Consider the following 18,854-nt stretch of genomic DNA (forward strand, 5'->3'; position numbering starts at 1 on the left):
ACCAGCTGCATGGCTTTGGGGCAGTGACCTAACCTCTCTGAATGTTGGTTTTCTCTGCTGTGAAATGGGTGGATAGTAAATTTCACTCCATAGGGTTTCCTGACAGCAGAGTGCTGGGGATTTAGTAAGTGGTCATTAGGTGTTGGTCCTCCTTTGGAAAACTCCTACTGATTCCTCGAGATCCAGAGCAGTTGGTTTTTTGGTTTTTGTGGGAGTTTTTTGTTTGTTTGTTTTTCATCTGGAAAGCCTCTCTGAAGTTCTCCCTGCAAAATTAGCCCTCATCCCCTCTGTGCCCCCATAGAGTCTATAGAGTGCTTCTAGGGAGCCTGTGGCCTGTGATGTCGTCTCTCTTGAGTACCCGCTCTGTGCCAGGCACTGTGCCGGACCCTTTAGGTAAGAACTGAGACCCACCTGACCTTGCCTGCCTGACCACGTATCCTGGGGTTTTCCTACCATGTCACGCTGCTGGGGTTTAGATCTTGGCTGTGTCGCATGGTGGCTGTGTGACCTTGGGTAAGCTAGTTGCCCTTTCCGAGTCTCCAGATCCCACGACATAACGTAAACGAAGTACTTGGCATAGCCCCCGATCAGCCCAATAAATGTGGCCCGTTTTGATTCTTTTTCATTACTTGGGCAGCTTTATCCCTACTGTTTGTGGGGATATCCCTACATACTATCCCTACATACAGATGTGTTGCACATAGTGGGTGCTCACGTGGGCTTCCCGGTTCTGTCCCGTCAGCCCTGTTAACACAGGACAGGTCCCAACTTGAAATCTCTCAGCTCTGTTTCCTGCAAGGCCCCGGGCTCCTCTGAGGCCTGGCAGCCTTAGAGATCCCCACCAGCCCTAAGTGCCTGCCCTGGAGGCTTTCCTAGAAAGCCAGCCTTCAGGTTGGTTTCAGCAAGCCTGGGCTCCAGCTGCCAGCACCTCTGCTTGCCATTGGAAAGTTCCCCATGCTGCTCTGGGCCAGATGTGTGCGAGGACGTGTGTTGGCAGCCAGAGGCCCAAGCTGGAGCTGCACACCCGGCCCAGCGAGTGTTTCCATCAGTTCCATGGCTCTGTATAGAAGAAGGGAGGTAGCCTGGCCAGCCTGGAAGTGGTTCCTGCTGCCCGCCATCTGGAGAAGACTCTGGCAGTGAGGGAAAGACAGGCTCCAAGGGTGGGCAGCTCCGTGTGCAGGCACACAAGGAGGGGACGGTTGATTAGGTTTCGCAGCATGACCTTCCTGACTGTTCCTTTTAACATAGCTTTACCTCGAAAAGATTTGAGTTGGCCCCAGGGGAGACGGACTGTCTGAGCCTCCAGCGCCTCATCTATAATGGGGTTAGCAGTGATAGTGCTGGAAGCTACCTAGAGTCGGGCAGTGTGCCAGGCACCTTGCGTGCATTAGCTCCTGTAATCCTTAGCCAACCCTAAAAAGTAGGTACTATTCTCTCCATTTTATAGATGAGAAAATGGAGGCTGGAGCCATGCATGAACTTGCAGAGTCACACAACAGCTTCCAGCTATAGAGCCGAGATTCATACCTGGTACTCTAAGGCCAGCGCCTGCCTGTTTTTTTAATGACATTAAGACGTGATTGGTGTGTGTGTGTGTGTGTGTGTGTGTGTGTGTGTGTGTGATTGTTATTTTTAGTTTTTAGTTGTGTGCGGTAAAACTCCCTCTTTTGGTATAGCATCCTGAGTTTTTATGCATGTGCAGGTTCTCATAACCACCACCACAGACAGGATACGGAACAATTCCATCATCCCCGCCAAAGAATTCCCTCAGGCTGGCCTGGTGGGATGAGAATTTGCTCCTGTGGTGTGCTCTTTTTCTCCATCGCCTGTTCCGAGAAGCCTGGGGGTGAGAGGTGGACTTCTCTTCCCGGGTTGGGCCCCATGCCTGCATTCTCCTCTGTCACAAAGCTGGTTCTGTTTCTAGTTGAGCTGTCCATTCAGCCATTTCAAGAGCATTGTCACTGTCCAGACACAGAGAGCCTTGAGTGAGGTCACCTTGATTTATGACTGCGTGGCCCTCTCTTGGCTTTTTGTCACTTTGCCTGCCTGCCTGCTTGTCTGTCCGTCCGTCTGCCTTTCACCAGATGTCTCCCAAGGGCCTCATGTCACCCAGAGGGATTTGGCCCCTGCCCCCTCAAGGCTCCTGGGGGAGAAGGGGTGACAGTCGTGCAAACAGAATGGCACACCCAGAGGAATGTATACTGAGAGAGGGCAGTCCCAGTGGCTGCGGGAACCCACAGAATGGGGCCAGACCCAGACGTGGGGTCTTCAAAGGCTTCCTGAGCTGACCCCTGAGAAGTAAAGAGGCACTAGACAGGCAAAGGGAGAGGTGTTCCTGCCAAAGGCCATAGCGTGTGCGGGCCAGGAGGCAAGGGAGAGCCTTGCTGGGAGGAAGCCCCCAAAACCCCCCAGCGTGCTGCTGTTGTCTTCCTTGACGAGGCTGAAAGCTCCAGAAGGGCGGGGGCCTCTGTCTCCGCCATAGCCAGAGCTCCAGCTCTTGGAAGGGAGCCTGGTACACAGTGGGCACTCTGTCCGTATCGGCTGAATGCATGAGCGAATGAATGAACCGAAGTGTTTGAAGCAGAGGCGAGAGACACAATTAGATTTTCACTTTAGAGAGAGTGCCCCTTTGTCCCACCTCCCAGCCTCGCACTCCTCTGCCCACGGGTGGTCAGAGACCCTCAGCTCCACTGCACATTCACCGCGTACCCTATGGACGAGGAGCGGTCGGAACACAGCCCTGAACCAGAGCATCTTATCTGCAGCTAACGCCACAAGCACTTGGATTTGGGCCCCATTCCAAGCATTCACTTAATTGAAAAGATTGGGGGAAAAAAAAAAGAAAAAGAAAAATTGGCAGCCAGCCACCCTCAGTGTGTCACTTGCTGTAGAGCCTGAGCTTGGTGATTCCTGACGCCGATGTGGGGACAGGAAAGTTCTGGCCTGGGGCCAGGACACCTGAGGCCTGGCCCTGGGAAGCTAGGAGGAGACGGGACCTCAGAGGCTGAAGGGGCCAGGATCCAATCTGAAGTCACCTGCCCTTCGCAGCTGCGTGACCTCAGGCATGCCACATCACCACTTGGGGCCTGAGTTTCACTCCCCTGACCTAAGGGGGGGCCCCACCTTCCTGGCAGACATTTCATGAGGATCGCACACTCTGTTCATAAAGCACTTAGCACAGGGCCAGTGTTTAGCAGCACATTTCCCAACATGGTCAATAGTTTTGTCTTGGGCCCCCACTTGCCTTGGTCCTGCCTCACTGTGACACCCTGCGATCACCTCCTGGGTCTCCAGGACATCGTGACATTTGGCAGCATTTCCCCAGGAATAGCCTCAACGTACTTTCTCTGAAAAGATAAATACACGGTCTTCAGCACTTCCGGTGGTGTCGCTGCTCCGGGGTGCTGGGAATCAGACAAACTGCAGGGTGTTGCAATTCCAAAAAGAGGTTGGGAGTGCTGACCTACATAGGCCAGATGTTGGGCAGACAGCTGGGGAGAGCCGACAGATCGGAACCAGAGGGAACTCGTGGTCTCCACGGGGAGCGGCAGAATCATGTTTCCCATTAGTTAAGCCTTCGGAGCCCATCCAACTGCCTCTGCTCTCTCCCTGTCTCCTCCACCCTTTTCTCTCTCTCTCTCCCTGCCTGCCTCCTACCCCCCTCAGACTGGGCTCCCCCACCTTAGGCCAGCATATTGCCAGAGACTGGAGCCCGGCCAGTCATTACCAGGCTGTCCCCGGGATCCGCCAACCCAGAAACCCAATGAGTGTGGGAGCTTAATGGAAGAGGGGGTTGCACTAGCCTTTTAAAGCTGGTTTCTTACTTAAACTAGGGTCTGCGTCTCCTCGGCGCCCTTAGACATATCCCCAGGAGCCTCCTCTGCAGGAAGTGGGTTCATCTGGATCTTGAAACTGACACAGCTGCCTGATTTCAGGGCTGCACGTGCTTTTGCAGTTAAGGTTGCGGCACAAGACAGCTTCTGTTATCGCTGGCTGAGCACCCGCTGCAGAAACTATGTGACTCTAAGCAGAAGCTGTAGCCCCTCGGTGAGCTGCGTAAGAGACCATTTTTCCTTCCTCCATCTGAAAGGGACTCTGCTGCTCCTCAGATCTGAAGAATGGCATTCTGGAGCAGAGCTCCTGCGTCCTCAGCACCTCCCAAGAGGAGCTCTGAGTCTGGTTCCAACCCTCCTATCTGCCCTCTATGTGACCTGGGCAAGTCGCTTCCCCTCTGTGGCCTCATAACCCCAGCTGTAAAATAAGGGATGGTCTGGGGTGCCCGAGTGGCGCATTTGGTTAAGCGTTCAAATCTTGATTTCGGCTCAGGTCAGGATCTCACGGTTCATGGGAGGGATCAAGCCTCACATCAGGCTCTGTGCTATCAGTGCAGATTCTCTCCCTCTGTCTCTGCCCGCCCCTGCTCACATGCACATTCTCTCGCTCTCTCTCTCAAAATAAATAAATTAATTTAAAAAATAAAAAATAAGGAATGGCCTAGAGCAGGATTTTCAAGTATTTTGAAGTCTTGGAACCCCCTGCTGTTGGCAGTGAGGACTGTGGGCAGTGGAAGAGGCCAGGCCCTATCAGAACCTTCACTGATGATTGCCTTGCGGACGCACAAGTTCTGGCAGTCGGGCCTGTAGGCTGCTGGGTTACACCCTCCTTCATACATACAAGAGCTAAAGTGGTGCTGCCTAGTGGAAACCAAGGTAGAGAGACCCAGCCACCTCCCCAGGATCCTGGGGCTCCTTACAGGCCAATTTGGCCACTGGCTTAATCACTCCTAAAGTTCTCCAGACAAGTCATTGTGCAGGAGGCCTGAGCCGGGGCAAGAGGATCCTGTATAGAAATTTGGACACTCTCGTGGAAGTGAAAGAGTCCACAGCTGGCAGGTTGCTGCACCTCTTGGCCCATCTGTATCTTCATTTGTAAAATGGAGGGGTTGATCCAGATTAGGGATGCTGAGTATACAGCACACATCCTACAATCCCTGTGCCTGTGGCAGACATTGTTAATGGATCACAGAACTCTGTCTTGCTGATGTGCCTTTCTTACAGCCTCTGCAGAACAGCCTCAGTCCCTTCTGCACCACTGGTGCCCTCTCTTTAGATAATTTTTTTTTCCATCTCCCAGGTCATTCCAGACTGCCCACCAGCACTGTAGAGCCAGAAGAGGGCTTCCAACTTGAGAAATGTTGTGGGCTCATTGGCCTGTAAACAACAGAACTCCAAACCAAGTGAGAATGGCAGTGGATTCCACTGAAACAGTACTGCCCTCATTCTCGAGCCTCCTTCTGGCCCCGTCACAGTGTCTGACATATCCACAAACCCCTGTGCTACATATTCTTAATTCAGTATTCTTCAGATTGACTCCATTTTTTTACTTAAATTATTTTTAAAGGTGAGGCTTTCACTGTCTACCATAAATGGAAAACTAGCACTTGCTAGAAATAGAAGGAAACTAAATAAAAAGGAAAAGGAAAAAGCCGTGTGTTCAAGTTGTTCCTGGCTAGTGTTGCCTGCCCTGAGCTGTCCCCTCTTTTCTAAGAAGAGACCAGCAAATGTTGGAGAAAGTGTTAAAAAGCCATTATTGCCAGCCTTCTGAAGGGAGGGGAATGTCAGAGACTAATTTTCCCTCTGTGGGATTCCCTGCAGCTTAGTGCTGAGATCCCGTATCAGCTAGTACCCTCTCGTGTGCCCTGAGCTCCTGTGGACCTTGAGACACAGTGATCTTAGGAAAGACCGTCACTTTGGAAAGCCCTTGGACCAGACCCTCCCCACCCCACCAAATCAAAGTTCTGGCCACTGCAATCCAGATCAAAATGTAATCACTTGGCCATGACTTGTGCAGCAGCCCCACCCCTTCTAATAGTATCAGCTGGGACTTTAAGCTGTGTTCTTTGTCAACCCTAAAAACCCCACTGAATACATATGCAAGCGAAGTGATGTTGGAGGATGTTCCCCTGGGTCAGAGATTTTATGCACAGGGCAGAAACACCTTCTCATGTTTTCGAGAGTTCATATGATGAAAGCAAGCGTCTGAGATCAGAGCACTCCTGAGGCAGGGCGACAGCTGCTTCATACCATGCTGCCCTGGGGCCGTAGTACTGGGGCCTTTCCAAAAGCTGCAGCCATGGCCAGTGGGTCTGCGGGGGATGGGGGTGACAGATAACCAGGCTGCTGGGAGCTACCCAGGCGCTTGGCTTGTTTTCAGACCAGCCACTGCTCCTGGAGTGTTTCAGGGGCCTCTGAAGCTTTGTTCTGATTTAAATCTTTATTCATGGACAGATTGGCCCCTTGGCTGTTGTCTCTTGGAAATGGGGTCTAAATTCCTGCATGCTTAATGGGGGCCCTCCAGGCACTGGGAGCCCTCACCGCCTTGGGCCAGGGCTGGACCTGCCAGGTGAGGTGAGGGCAGAGGGCTTAGGGAGCACACATTGAATACCCTCCCTGGTGTCCCAGCCATAAGCTGAGATTCCAGCCAACACGGGTTCCATTTCTGGAGCTTAGAAAAAACAAAAACAAAAACAAAAAACCCATTTGATCTTACAATGCCGTAAGGTTGGATTTTTATCCCCATTTTTCAAAGAACAAAGAGGCTCAAAGAGGCTGAGGACTTAACCCAACTCACGGTAAGGTCAGGACAAAGGCCCCCTCTGCCAACTCCCAACTTCCTCCCACCCCACACTCTCACCTGTGCCATCGGCTATGCTAGCACCCGGTAGGTGCTCTGTGATGTGGAAGGATATTCCAGAGGGATGGCCCCAGGACTGAGCCAGGGTAGTGAGAGAAGATGCTGTCCCGGGGCTCAAGGCAAGAAAGTGGGCCACAGACCCTTCTGTCTTCCTAGAATAGTGGCATCCTTTTTTCTGATTATAAAAGAAAATCTGAAAAATATGAGAAAACTTCAAGAACAGAATAAAAAAAAGTCCTACATATTCCTGCCAACCCAAGCAAACCATATATGTGATATATTATATGTATCTCACTGGCTTATCCACATAACACACACACATTTATATGCCCTACAGTCAATCTGCAGTATTTGTAAATTCCATATTTGGGAATTTGCCTACTTGGTAAAATTGATTCGTAATCCAGCATCAAAACGTACCACAGTTTTGTGGTCGCTTGCAGACGATGGGCATGTGCACAGCAGCAAAAACACACAGTGTGCGTGTTCCCAGCTGAGGTTAGACAGGACGACATTCTGCCCTCTGGTTTCAGCTCTTATACGCTAAACAAGTGTCTTTTTCGTAATCTCTTTAGTGCCATTTTTTTTGTACATTTGTTGATTATTTCACCTTTTTTTTTTTTTAATGTTTATTTTTGAGAGAGAGAAAGAGAGTGCAAGCGGGGGAGGGGCAGACAGCGAGGGAGACCCAGAATCTGAAGTAGGCTCCAGGCTCCGAGCTGTCACCGCAGAGCCTGACGCAGGACTCGAACCCACAAGCTGTGAGATCATGACCTGAGCTGAAGTCAGACATTTAACCGACTGGGCCACCCAGGCGCCCGGTTATTTCACATTTTAAAATGACCCCAAACATAGTGCTAAAGTGCCGTCTAGCGTTCCTAAGCTGAGAAAGGCTGTGATGTGTCATAGCAGAGAAAATACACGTGTTAGATAAGCTTCATTTAGGCATGAGATATAGTATCACTGGCCCAGAGTTCAGTATTAATGAATTTATAATATACATTAAATAAGGTGTCTTTACACAGAAACAGCCAGGCTATATACTGACTGGTTAATGAAAACGTTGGAACCAGAGTCTTGCAGGATCCTAATCTTGTAGTTCCCCAGGAGCAGTGGTTCAGTATTTGCTAAATCAGTGTTCACAAAAGACTTTATAGAACATAACTACCACAAATGATGTATATGCATACACACACATACGTTTATATACAGTACGTATAACTTTTTCAAGATGGAGATTACATTTTTTTAGCCTGTTCTTTTTACCTAAGATAGTGCCTGAACTTTCTTCTGTACATCGTAGAATTCTTTTCGTTGCATAAAAACTCTCTTCTCGCCAAAAGGGGAATTAACTGGAAGGCCCAGGCCCCTGTCGTGCGTCATAGAAGCCATGGGTGGGCAGGCAGGCCCTGGAAGCAGGAACTGAAGCACTGGCGGGAGCCAAGCAGGGCTCTCCCTCTCTCTCCTTTCTGTGCCTTTCCTTCATTTGTCCCTTTCTGCACACTGAGTGCCCTCATGAAGTGTGGAGGTGCTCAGGCTGCAGCCAACCCCCTGGCTGGAGCTGACATGTGGTCTGATTCTAGATACCTGAGAGAGAGAAGCTGATTGGCCCGCTCTGGATCAGTTGTGGCCAGTTGTGGCCATGAGACCGGCAGGACAGGTGGTGCTTCTCACATGGGGGGTCCAAGAAGGACTCTCAGCATCTACCAGAGGGCTTTTTTTTTTCTGTCTTCTGAGAGCAGTCTAAGTTGAGAAAAGTAGCTTCTAGAAGCCTCAGAACAGAGTAGTCCTAAGAATACAGGGGTCCCTGTGGCCAAGGCCCCACCCAACACCATCCATGAGCAGATGGGGTTCTTCATCCTTTGTGAGGTACCTCCTGGCAAGGTTAGACTGACCTAGGACTCCTGGGACAGTCTTCACCGCTTGGTAGAGGAGGAAAGGCCAGGGTGGGTAAAGCCTGGCACCAGGCAGGCTCACAGGTATGTGGTGACCCTGCATTTGGGCCAGACACAGAACTCCCCTCCACTGAGGCTGAGGCTCAGGGTGGGGGTAGGCGGTGGCAGGGGCCTTCCCCACAGACATTCACAGGGAGGGGACAGGGCCCTGACTCATCTGACAGCTAGAAACTGTGTGCCCTGGCTCAGGTGAGCTGGGCCTGTGTTCCCAGGCCACGCAGGGGCCAGTCCTTCTGACCCTCATGGGGCCTGGAGAAGACAGTAGAAGAGGCAGGGTCCTGGAGGGGGTGGAGAGATGGGGGCAGGTGGGCGGGTTGTGGGAGGCGTATCTGTAGAGGCAGTGAGCAGAGACCAGGTCTCCCTCAGCTTTGTGTCCCTGGGCTTATTAGCTCACCGTGCTGAGGGCAATGGTACCTTCTCTACACCGACCATTTACCGCGTGCAGGCACCATGCTAGGCACTCTGTGTGCACGTTCTCGTGTCATCATCACCCCAACTCTGAGGTTGCAACTATTGTGATCCTCATTTCTTCCAGAGAGGAAGCTGAGTCACAGAGAGTTTAAACCACTTTCCCAAGACCACGCAGCTAGTTGAGTAGTTGAAAGCAGAGGTGAATCAGGGCCATCTTAACTCCTGAATCCCACAGCCTCCTGGTGGGCTCTCAAAAACAGAAGAACCAGCATGCATCTTCCTGTAGGCCCACAGTCCAGCTGCAGTCCAGCTGCCGGGGTGGAGGCCTGATTCCCTGGTGCAGCAAGGCCATCGGGGTTAGAGGCAACCTGGATCAGAGTCCTCATTTCGAACTGCAGAGCTCGTGACCTCAGGCAGGTCACTGCACTTGTGTGCCTCCGTTGCTGGCTAGGAAAATGTGAGACGTGTTATCCTAGCCTGCGGGCTCTGGGGAATTTGAGAGACATCACGGCCCAGCCATGTACCCAACTCTACCCCAAGCACCCTGGTCATGGTATACTCTGCCCCCACAGCCCTCCCCTCCACCAGTCCCATCTCTGTACTGACTTAGAGGAAGTGAAGAAACCCAGCACTTCTGGGCCTGGTGGGAACCCGGACCTGGGGAGTCTGGGCTTTGTGAATCACGCAGGCCTGACTGCTGAGGTTGAATAAGAAGGGGGTTCCATGGTGGCTAATTCCAGTTTAAGGCCTCCTGTGAGGGAGCGGGAGGAAACCCTTGGGGGCCCTCAGACACCAGTGTGGTCTCTGCTTCCTCATTCCCAGAGGAAAGGAGTTCCGGCTGCTGGGGGAGACTCTCTGCTCCAGGCAGACGGGTCGGTGGGAGGGGTTGTGAAGCAGGGCACGGAGCACAGAGGATAGGCAAGCCTGAGGGACCATCTGAGAGACACGGCTGGACCAGGCTCCCTTCCCACAGACCTCAGGCCTGCCTCGGGCAGGCATTGCCACCTGTGAGAGCTTGACCACCTGGCATCTCCGTCTCTTTCTCATTTTTTCATGAAGCATAGATGTTCCACTGTGCTCAGAGCTGGGCATACAGCACCCGGGGAACAAGACAGGCATTGTCTCTTCTGTCAAGAAACTTAGAACCTAGAGGGAAAGCAGACACCTAGCAATTGCAGTAAAGCTTAATTGACATGAGGAAACGGTGATGGGGAAACAGGTACCAAAGGAGACATGTAGCAGGGAGACCCAACCCAGTATTGGTGGGGAAGGAGCAGTCTGAGAGGGCTTTCCGGAAGAAGTAGCATTTGAACGATGCCCTGTTAGCAGACTTCTAGAATAGCCCACATTCTGAATTTGTCTGACTGTTTCCTCATGGTGTCATTTAGCTTGTTCCCCATCCTCTTTTGTTTTCTGTAAATTGGAAGTTAGGTCAAGAGGCTTGAGATTCAGGTTCAACATTTGGGCGACAGTACTTGACAGAAGATTTTCTTGATTCCACATTGCATCACCTCGGGGGCCGCGCGGTGCCTGCTTGCCTCTATTGGTAATGCTGGGTTTGGTCACCTGGCTCCAGTTTGACTGCCAGATCTCCATTGAAATGGTACATTTGTCCCCTTGCTGGGAGAGTAATCCGTGGGGTGATCCTTTCACCGTCTGACTACCCTGATCAACAGCCTTTCACCCGGTGGTTCCGTTTTCCATCCAGAGTGGCTGTGCCATCTTGCTTTCCCACCAGTGTGTGAGAGTTCTGGTGACCACACACTTTTGTCAGCGTTTGTTTTCAGTAATTTTTTGTTTGTTCTTGTCAGCAATTTTTATTCTAGCCATTCTGATAGGTACGTGGTGAAATCTCATCATGGTTTCGGCGTGCCTTTCTCTGATGGTTAATGATGTCAGGCATCTTCTCATGTATGTCTTTGCATCCGTATATTCTCTGTGGTGAAGGGTCTGTTTAAATCTTGTGTCCATCTTGTGATCACGTTGGTTGTTTCCTTACTCTTGAGTTTTGAGAGTTTTTAAAAAAAAAAAAAAAAACATGCTCTGGATACAAATCCTTTCTTGGATATGCAGCACATGTTTTGAAGACTGTACAAGGGAGAACATTTCAGTGTCATTTCCAGAGGAACGTGACATGGACTATATAAATCTGCTTTTGTTAAAAATTATTTTTTTAGGGGCACCTGGGTGGCTCAGTCGGTCAAGTGTCTTGACTTCGGCTCAGGTCACAATCTCACGGCTTGTGGGTTCGAGCCCTGCATCGGGCTCTGTGCTGACAGCTCAGACCTAGAGGCTGTTTCAGATTCTGTGTCTCCCTCTCTCTCTGTCCCTGCCCCACTCATTCTCTCTCTCTCTCTCTCTCTCTCTCTCTCTCAAGGGTAAATAAACACTAAAAAAACCTTTTTTAATTATTTTTTAATTGTGATAAAATATATATGACATAACATTTTACCATTTCAACCGTTTTTTTTGTTTCTTTTTGCTTTTTTTTAATTTTTTTAAATTTTTCTTTTTTTAACGTTTATTTATTTTTGAGACAGAGAGCATGAACGGGGCGGGGCAGAGAGAGAGGGAGACACAGAATGGGAAGCAGGCTCCAGGCTCTGAGCCATCAGCCCAGAGCCCGACACGGGGCTCGAACTCACGGACCGCGAGATCGTGACCTGAGCTGAAGTCGGACGCTTAACCGACTGAGCCACCCAGGCGCCCCTCAACCGTTTTTAAGTGTCCCGTTCAGTGGCATTAGGTGCATTCGCTTTGTTGTGCAACTGCTACCACCATCCGTCTCCAGACCTTTTATTTTTTCATTAACACTTATATTTTCATTTAACACCATTGAACACTAACTCACCATTTCCCCACCCCATCCCCTGGCGACCCCCACCCTACTTTCTGTTTCTATGAATTTGATTCCTGTAGGGACCTCCTATAAGTGGAATCGTACAGTATTCGTTTTTTTGTGGCTGGCTGATTTCACTTAGCATAATGTCTTCAGGGATCATTCATGTTATTAGCATGTGTCAGAATGCCCTCCCTTTTTAAGGCTGAGTGATATTCCACTATATGTATACAACACATTTTGTTCCTCATTTGGCTGTTGTGAATAATGCTGCCATGAAGAAGTCGGCTTTTAATTCCTTCAACGGCAGGCCACGGAGCGTTAACTGGATTTGGGATATAATCTAAAAGTCGTTGGGGCGCCTGGGTGGCTCAGTCGGTTAAGCGTCCGACTTCGGCTCAGGTCATGATCTCGCGGTCCGTGAGTTCAAGCCCCGCGCCGGGCTCTGTACTGACCGCTCAGAGCCTGGAGCCTGTTTCAGATTCTATGTCTCCCTCTCTCTCTGACCCTCCCCCGTTCATGCTCTGTCTCTGTCTCAAAAATGAATAAACTTAAAAAAAAAAAATCTAAAAGTCGAGGTCAGCTATGTTAGGATTGCTTTGGTTGCAAGTAATACAAACTAAAACTGGCTTACACAAGAAAGGGAAGGTTTTGGCTTGTGTCCATGAAATGACCGGGACGCTGGATCCAGGAGTTCAAATGATGTTGCAGGACTCAGGCCCTCTCTGTCCCTCTTGGCTGCTTGCTTCTGTGTGGCAGGTGCTTCCCACATGGTTCTCCCAGCTAGCTGTCACAGTAGGGAAGAAGGGCTGTTCCCGGATCGTGCCATCAAAAGTCCCAGAATTGAGTCTCATTGGCCTGGCTTGGGTCATGTGCCCATCCCTGAAGCATTGTGGAGGCCAGGGGTAGACAGTAGTTTGGGACACCCACCCATTCCCTGTCACAAAGACCCGATGGCGGCAGAGGAGTGATCTTCCAAGGGAAATCAGGTGCTGTTACCAAGAGGAGTAGAGGAGAACCAGAGAAGCAGTAATGTGTCGGACAGCTGCTATGCAGGAAAGACTGTTTGCACATGTCCTGTGTGCCAGGCATCGGGCAAAGCCCCATGTACCTTAGTGATTACAGTGAATCCTCAAGGGAAAGTAGAGAGAAGGACACTGCGGCCAGAGAGGTTGGTGAGTGTGAGTCTCACTCAGCAACAGGGTTGTCATTAGAAGCCAGTGAGTATGCCCTTTCACCCACCCCAAACCCTGGGCAAGACCAAAACCCTGCACTGGGGCAATGCTCGTTAAAAATTAGATGTGTGCCTAAAAATGCAGACATTAAATTGTGTTCACAGGTTGGTTCCACTAAGCCAATTAGGCCTGCTGCAGAGTCCTTGTACCATATGTACAGAACTTTAAAAACTATAAACAAGAGATCGAAAATGAATTGTGTAAGCAGAATTTTTTTTCCATTTATGGGAATGTTTTTCTTACTGGTTTTCAGAAAACAATGAAACTTTGATGGTCAACCTTTTTTTTCCCCCTTTTTTTTTTAGTTCACTCAACGAGCTTTATTTTGATACTCGCTTTATTTTTTTTTTTAACATTTATTCATTTTTGAGAGACAGAGTGTGAGTGGGGCAGAGACAGAGAGAAAGGGAGACCCAGAATCTGAAGCGGGCTCCAGGCTCTGAGCTGACAACACAGAGCCTGACGCGGGGCTCGAACTCACGGACCGTGAGATCATGGCCTGAGCTGAAGTCGGATGCTTAACTGACTGAGCTACCCAGGCGCCCCTTTTCCCTTGCTTTTTAATCCACATTAGTATTATTCTTGACAGATGGTCATCCAGACTTTGCTTAAGCATCCCCCAGTGACAAGACTTTTGGTATGGTATTCTCTGGGCCTCAATTTACCCATCTGGATGTTGGGCCATTGGATTGGCTGTGTCCCTCTCAGTGACAGAAATAGCCTCCTTAGTGATGTCCCTGCTCCTTGTCAAACCATTTTTCACACAGCAGCCAGAAGGATACATAGGAAAACTTTTTTTGAAACATACGTTCAATCATGTCACACACACACACACCCCACCCTTTGAAACTCCTTAACAGAATAGAAGCCCATCTCCTCCCTGTGACCTGCAAGCCCCTCGTAATGCCGCTGGTGCTTGCCTCCCAGCCCCAGCCTCCTTCCTCCCCCAGCTCTGCTTGCCATGACGGCCTTCCTGCACCTCAGACATGTCCTGAACCATCCGGCATCCACATCCTTATTCATCCTTTTCTTTCTGCCTGGAATACTCTTCTCTCAGTTCTTCTCCCTGCCAGCTCCTTGTCCCTCAGGTCTCCGTTCAAAGCCTGCTTGCCCCAGTGGGCCTTCCCTTCCGGGGACACTCATCCACCCCAGCCTCCCCCATTATTGTACAATCATACCAGACTTTGGGTCCTTCCTAAGCACTGACTGGAACTTATAATTCATACGTATTTGCTTGTCTGCTGGTCTGTTGCCCATCTTTCCATTTCCCAAGGGCAAGGTCTAGGTCGCTCTTGCTCTTCATTACGTCCCAGCACCCAGAGAGTGCCTAGCACACAAGAGGTACTTAATAAATGTCATAGAGTGAATGAATGAATGAATGAATGAATGACAAATGGGAGCCATTCAGAATCTCTGTGCCGGAGTCTTGATGAACAGAATGGATGTCTTTTTCATAAAACTGACAACTATCTGGGTGGCTTTGGAGACAGTTCTTTTTTGTCAGAAAATCACCTTTCCGAGGTGACTCCTAAAGGATGTCTTGACCTGTTCTTTGGCTCCATGAGGTTCCCAGGACCAGGGAGCACCAACAAGGGAGGGGGGTGGGCCCGGATGCCCAAATCTCTGATGTTGAAATAGCCTGTTTTTATGAACAGGGTGGGACAGGCCCTGGGAAATCAGAGTGCGGGGTACTAAAGTTTCTTGAACTTTTCCTTTCTGCCAGGCAAAGAGCTCAGAGCTTTGCCTCTTATAATCATCGTAACAATGTGTGAGATGGGCTTACTAACCCCATTTTACAGTTAAGGAGGCTGTGGCCCCAAGGTTAGGAAATTGTGTGAGTCTAGAGCCCAGGTTTCTTCCTATCCATCATGCTTCTTTGAAATAAATTCCATGTTGGATTTGGAGAGGTCATTCATGGTGGACTTAGCTTGGCACTCAAGGGCACTTCCCCACCTTGTCCTGAATTACCTTTCCATTATTCATTTCTTCTATGGGGTCTTCTGTGAGACCCTGGTGTTCACACTGGTCCCTGGCTCCAGCCCCCCATGGTTTCTCCACCCTGTTCCATTTTGAATGGAAGTTTCCTTGTAAAGTTTCCACATCGTTCAAGGTGCACCATGATGACTCCAGGCTTCAGAGAGCTCTCTCCTACCTCCCATCCTGCCTCGGTCAGGACTAGATTACCTATGTCAAAAACCCAACTTAAACTGGCTTCAGAAATAATTCGAGAGGGCAGGTTGGCCCAAGGTTTCTCAGCTCAGTAAACTTGACAGACCAGGAGTAGATTGAGCTTCAAGCAGAACTGGATCTAACGGTTCGACTGTGTTCCCAGGAACCTGCTGATGTTGGCATCCTTGCAGGCAGTAGTGAGATGGCCCGCAGCAGCTCCAGATCGACTGCCTCGCAGCCTAGCAACTTCAAAGAAAAGACAGCTTGTCTTTTTTAAGGGTTGGAGCAAAAGAGCCGACTCTTGCTGGCTCTGATTGGCCCAGCACAGGTCACGTGCTCATTTCTCAACCAATCACCATGGATCACGAATGGCACCCACCTCTGTATCTAAGGCACTGTGCTGGGGTGGGGAAGGAGGTTCCCAGGAGAAAAGTCAAAAAAGCTTTGGTGGGAAGAAAAGGGAATCAGTACTGGGCAAAAAATAACAGGTTATTTTCATTTACGTATGTGTTGTCCCTCCAGCCACTCCTCAGCTCATGACCTCCATCACCGTCGAGCCCATCGTGTTTATACAGCATTTCCGCCTTTCCAAAGAGCTTTCACATACATCCTTTTTAATTGTCCAGGTGGTGTGCGGGGCCACGAGGTACCGCCTCTGACCAGCTGCCACCTCAGTTTGCCCAAATTTGACATCATATATTATTTTCTGCATGTGCCGTGACTTGTGACAATGATTGGAAACATGGCCCTGTGGTTGCCCCCCCCATCGTCGATCGCGTGAGATCCTTACACTGTCACCCTGAACAGATGCTGTCAGACCAATTCACCAATGAGGAAACACACCTGGAGGGAGAAAATGACTTGGCCCCAGGCCCCTAACTGGTGGCAGTGGCGTGAGGCTTAGCTTATGAGAAATACCAGAGCGCTAAGAGCCATAGGTCTCTGCGACTTCTGACAAAAGTCAAAGTGTTAAGAATGACTGGAAAAATAGCCAGCCCCGTGGCTCTCTGGATTGAGTGGAAAGCAAGAAGTCTCTGCAGTGCTGAAAATAACACTATCTCCCGAGATGAGCAGGGTGTTAATGTTTTCCATTCTTGATTTCACTTAATCCTTTGTATAATTCTCACAGGTGGGAATTATACCCATACTGTTGAGGAGGAAGCTGAGGCCCAGAGAAAGCAAGTAACTTCTCCAAAGCCACACAGCAGGTCAGCAGCAGAACTTAGATTCAAACCCAGGTCTTTCTGACAGCCCTGTGCTTTACTCCAGAGTCCTGGAGATGGAAGAGCTCCCCGCCCCCACCCCCAACTCTTTCCTTTCATTTAAATCCAAGTTAGTTAACATGTAGTGTAATAATGACTGCAGGAATAGAATGTAGTGATTCATCACTCACATATCACACCCAGTGCTCGTCCCAACAAGTGTCCTCCTTAATGCCCCTCGTCCCTTTAGCCCATCTTCCCACCCAACACCCTGTCAGCAGTCCTGAGTTTGTTCTCTGTATTTAAGAGCCTCTTATGGTTTGTCTCCCTCCCTGTTTTTATATTATTTAATTTTTTTAATATTTATTTATTTTTGAGAGACAGAGATAGAGCATGAGCAGGGGAGGGGCAGAGAGAGGGGGAGACACAGAATCTGAAGCAGGCTCCAGGCTCCGAGCTGTCAGCACAGAGCCTGACACGGGGCTGGAACCCACAGACCATGAGATCATGACCTAAGCCAAAGTCAGACCCTCAACCAACTGAGCCACCCAGGCACCCCTGTTTTTATATTATTTTTCCTTCCCTTCCCTTATGTTCATCTGTTTTGTGTCTTAAATTCCACATATGAGTGAAATCATATGGTATTTGTCTTTTTCTGACTGATTTCACTTAGCATAATACCCTCTAGTTCCATCCATGTAGTTGCAAATGGCAAGATTTCATTCTCTTCGATTGCCGAGTAATACTCCATTGTATATATATACCACATCTTCTTCATCCATTCATCCGCCGATGGACATTTGGGCTCTTTCCGTACTTTGTATTGTCAATAGCATTGCTATAAACATTGAAGTGCATGTGCCCCTTTGAATCAGCACTCCTGTATCCTTTGGATAAATGCCTAGTAGTGCAATTGCTGGGTCATAGGGTAGTTCCATTTTTAATTTTTTGAGGAACCTCCATACTGTTTTCCAGAGTGGCTGCACCAGTTTGCCTTCCCACCAGCAGTGCAAAAGGCTTCCTCTTTCTCCACATCCTGGTCAACATCTCTTGTTACCTGAGTTGTTCATTTTAGCCATTCTGACAAGGGTGAGGTGGTATCTCATTGTGGTTTTGATTTGTATTTTCCCTGATGAGGAGTGACACTGAGCATCTTTTCACGTGTCTGTTCGCCATCTGGATGTTGGAAGAGATCCCTTGGTGTTAATGCCTGTCTCCTCTGTCCCTCTCTATAGGTCTATATCATCCGGGTCACGTGGTCCAGTGGCTCCACAGAGGCCATTTACCGGCGCTACAGCAAGTTCTTTGACCTCCAGGTAAGGATTTGGAGTCTCCAATGGGCTGCAGGGTCGGGAAAGTTTAATTGGACTAACTTTCCATTTTGACTTCAGGGTCTAGATGCTCACCCCACAGTGGACACAGAGTGGTTTTTTTTTTTTTTTTATTTCCTAGACTTAAAAATGATGTCCATTGTGCTCCCTTGAGCAGCACAGCTACTGAAGTCAGAATGATACAGAAATTAACATGGTCCCTATACAAGAATGACATGCAAATCTGTGGAGCATACGTTTGAATATCCCAGGAGAAAAAAACCTTCCTGGTTTCAGGCACAGATTGATCCAGGGTTTTCATGGTACCACCTCACCCAGCTCCTTCCTCTCATCCTGCATACCTACTTTCAGTGGTGTTGGCTTTATCCTCAGATCCCACGTGGTTACAAAACGCTCTGGGATTATACTCAGCAGGAAAGAGTGAAAGGTCACTTCCCAGAAGTCCCGGCAAACACAGTGTCCTGCACGCCATCCTATCTCTTGACCCCACATGTTCTTTTAGAAGCTTGGGTGATATTAACCACTGACATCTTGGTTGTATGGACCTGATCCATTCCTAAAAATGTTGAATAAAGAATTTTCAGAACCTGTATTTCATTATTTTAAAGGAAGAGGAGATGATAATGTGCTTCTCGCAGGTTTCCCCAGTATCACTAAAACAATCTCAAACGCCTACATAACAAACTGCCAAGAGTCGTTGTGTAATGTCAACCAACTGAGACTCCTGTTACCTAATTATTAAAATGCAATGACCTCATTAGTGGTGTTCTGTGTCGACAAAATGCAACAAAATTAAACAGTACCATATGTAAATTATATTTTTCTTCTAGTCGACAGCAGACCTAGAAGTGCACAAAGAGACCATATGGTAAGGATGCTGAGACTCTAGCTAAAACAGACTTGGCAGGAGCAGCATGGGGGCCAGGAAAGGGCTGAACCGTGGGGGAAAGGAAGGGAAGATGATGCCCAACCCCTTTGAACGTGATGAGCTGGAGGCATCGTCCTGTCTGAGAAGGACC

At 49.3% G+C, this 18,854-nt stretch overlaps 1 protein-coding gene across 1 annotated transcript in view; it reads left to right on the forward strand.

Annotated features, from left to right (window-relative positions):
- Positions 1–18,854, forward strand: part of SH3PXD2B (SH3 and PX domains 2B) — a 104,242-nt gene that overhangs the window by 15,957 nt on the left and 69,431 nt on the right. Inside the window, exon 2 of the mRNA XM_027034522.2 lies at positions 17,740–17,820. Within this exon, the coding sequence (XP_026890323.2) occupies positions 17,740–17,820 (81 nt within the window). The remainder of the gene's footprint in view (positions 1–17,739; positions 17,821–18,854) is intronic.

This window comes from Acinonyx jubatus, chromosome A1 (genome assembly GCF_027475565.1).
Source record: "Acinonyx jubatus isolate Ajub_Pintada_27869175 chromosome A1, VMU_Ajub_asm_v1.0, whole genome shotgun sequence".
NCBI classification, from domain to species: Eukaryota; Metazoa; Chordata; class Mammalia; order Carnivora; family Felidae; genus Acinonyx; species Acinonyx jubatus.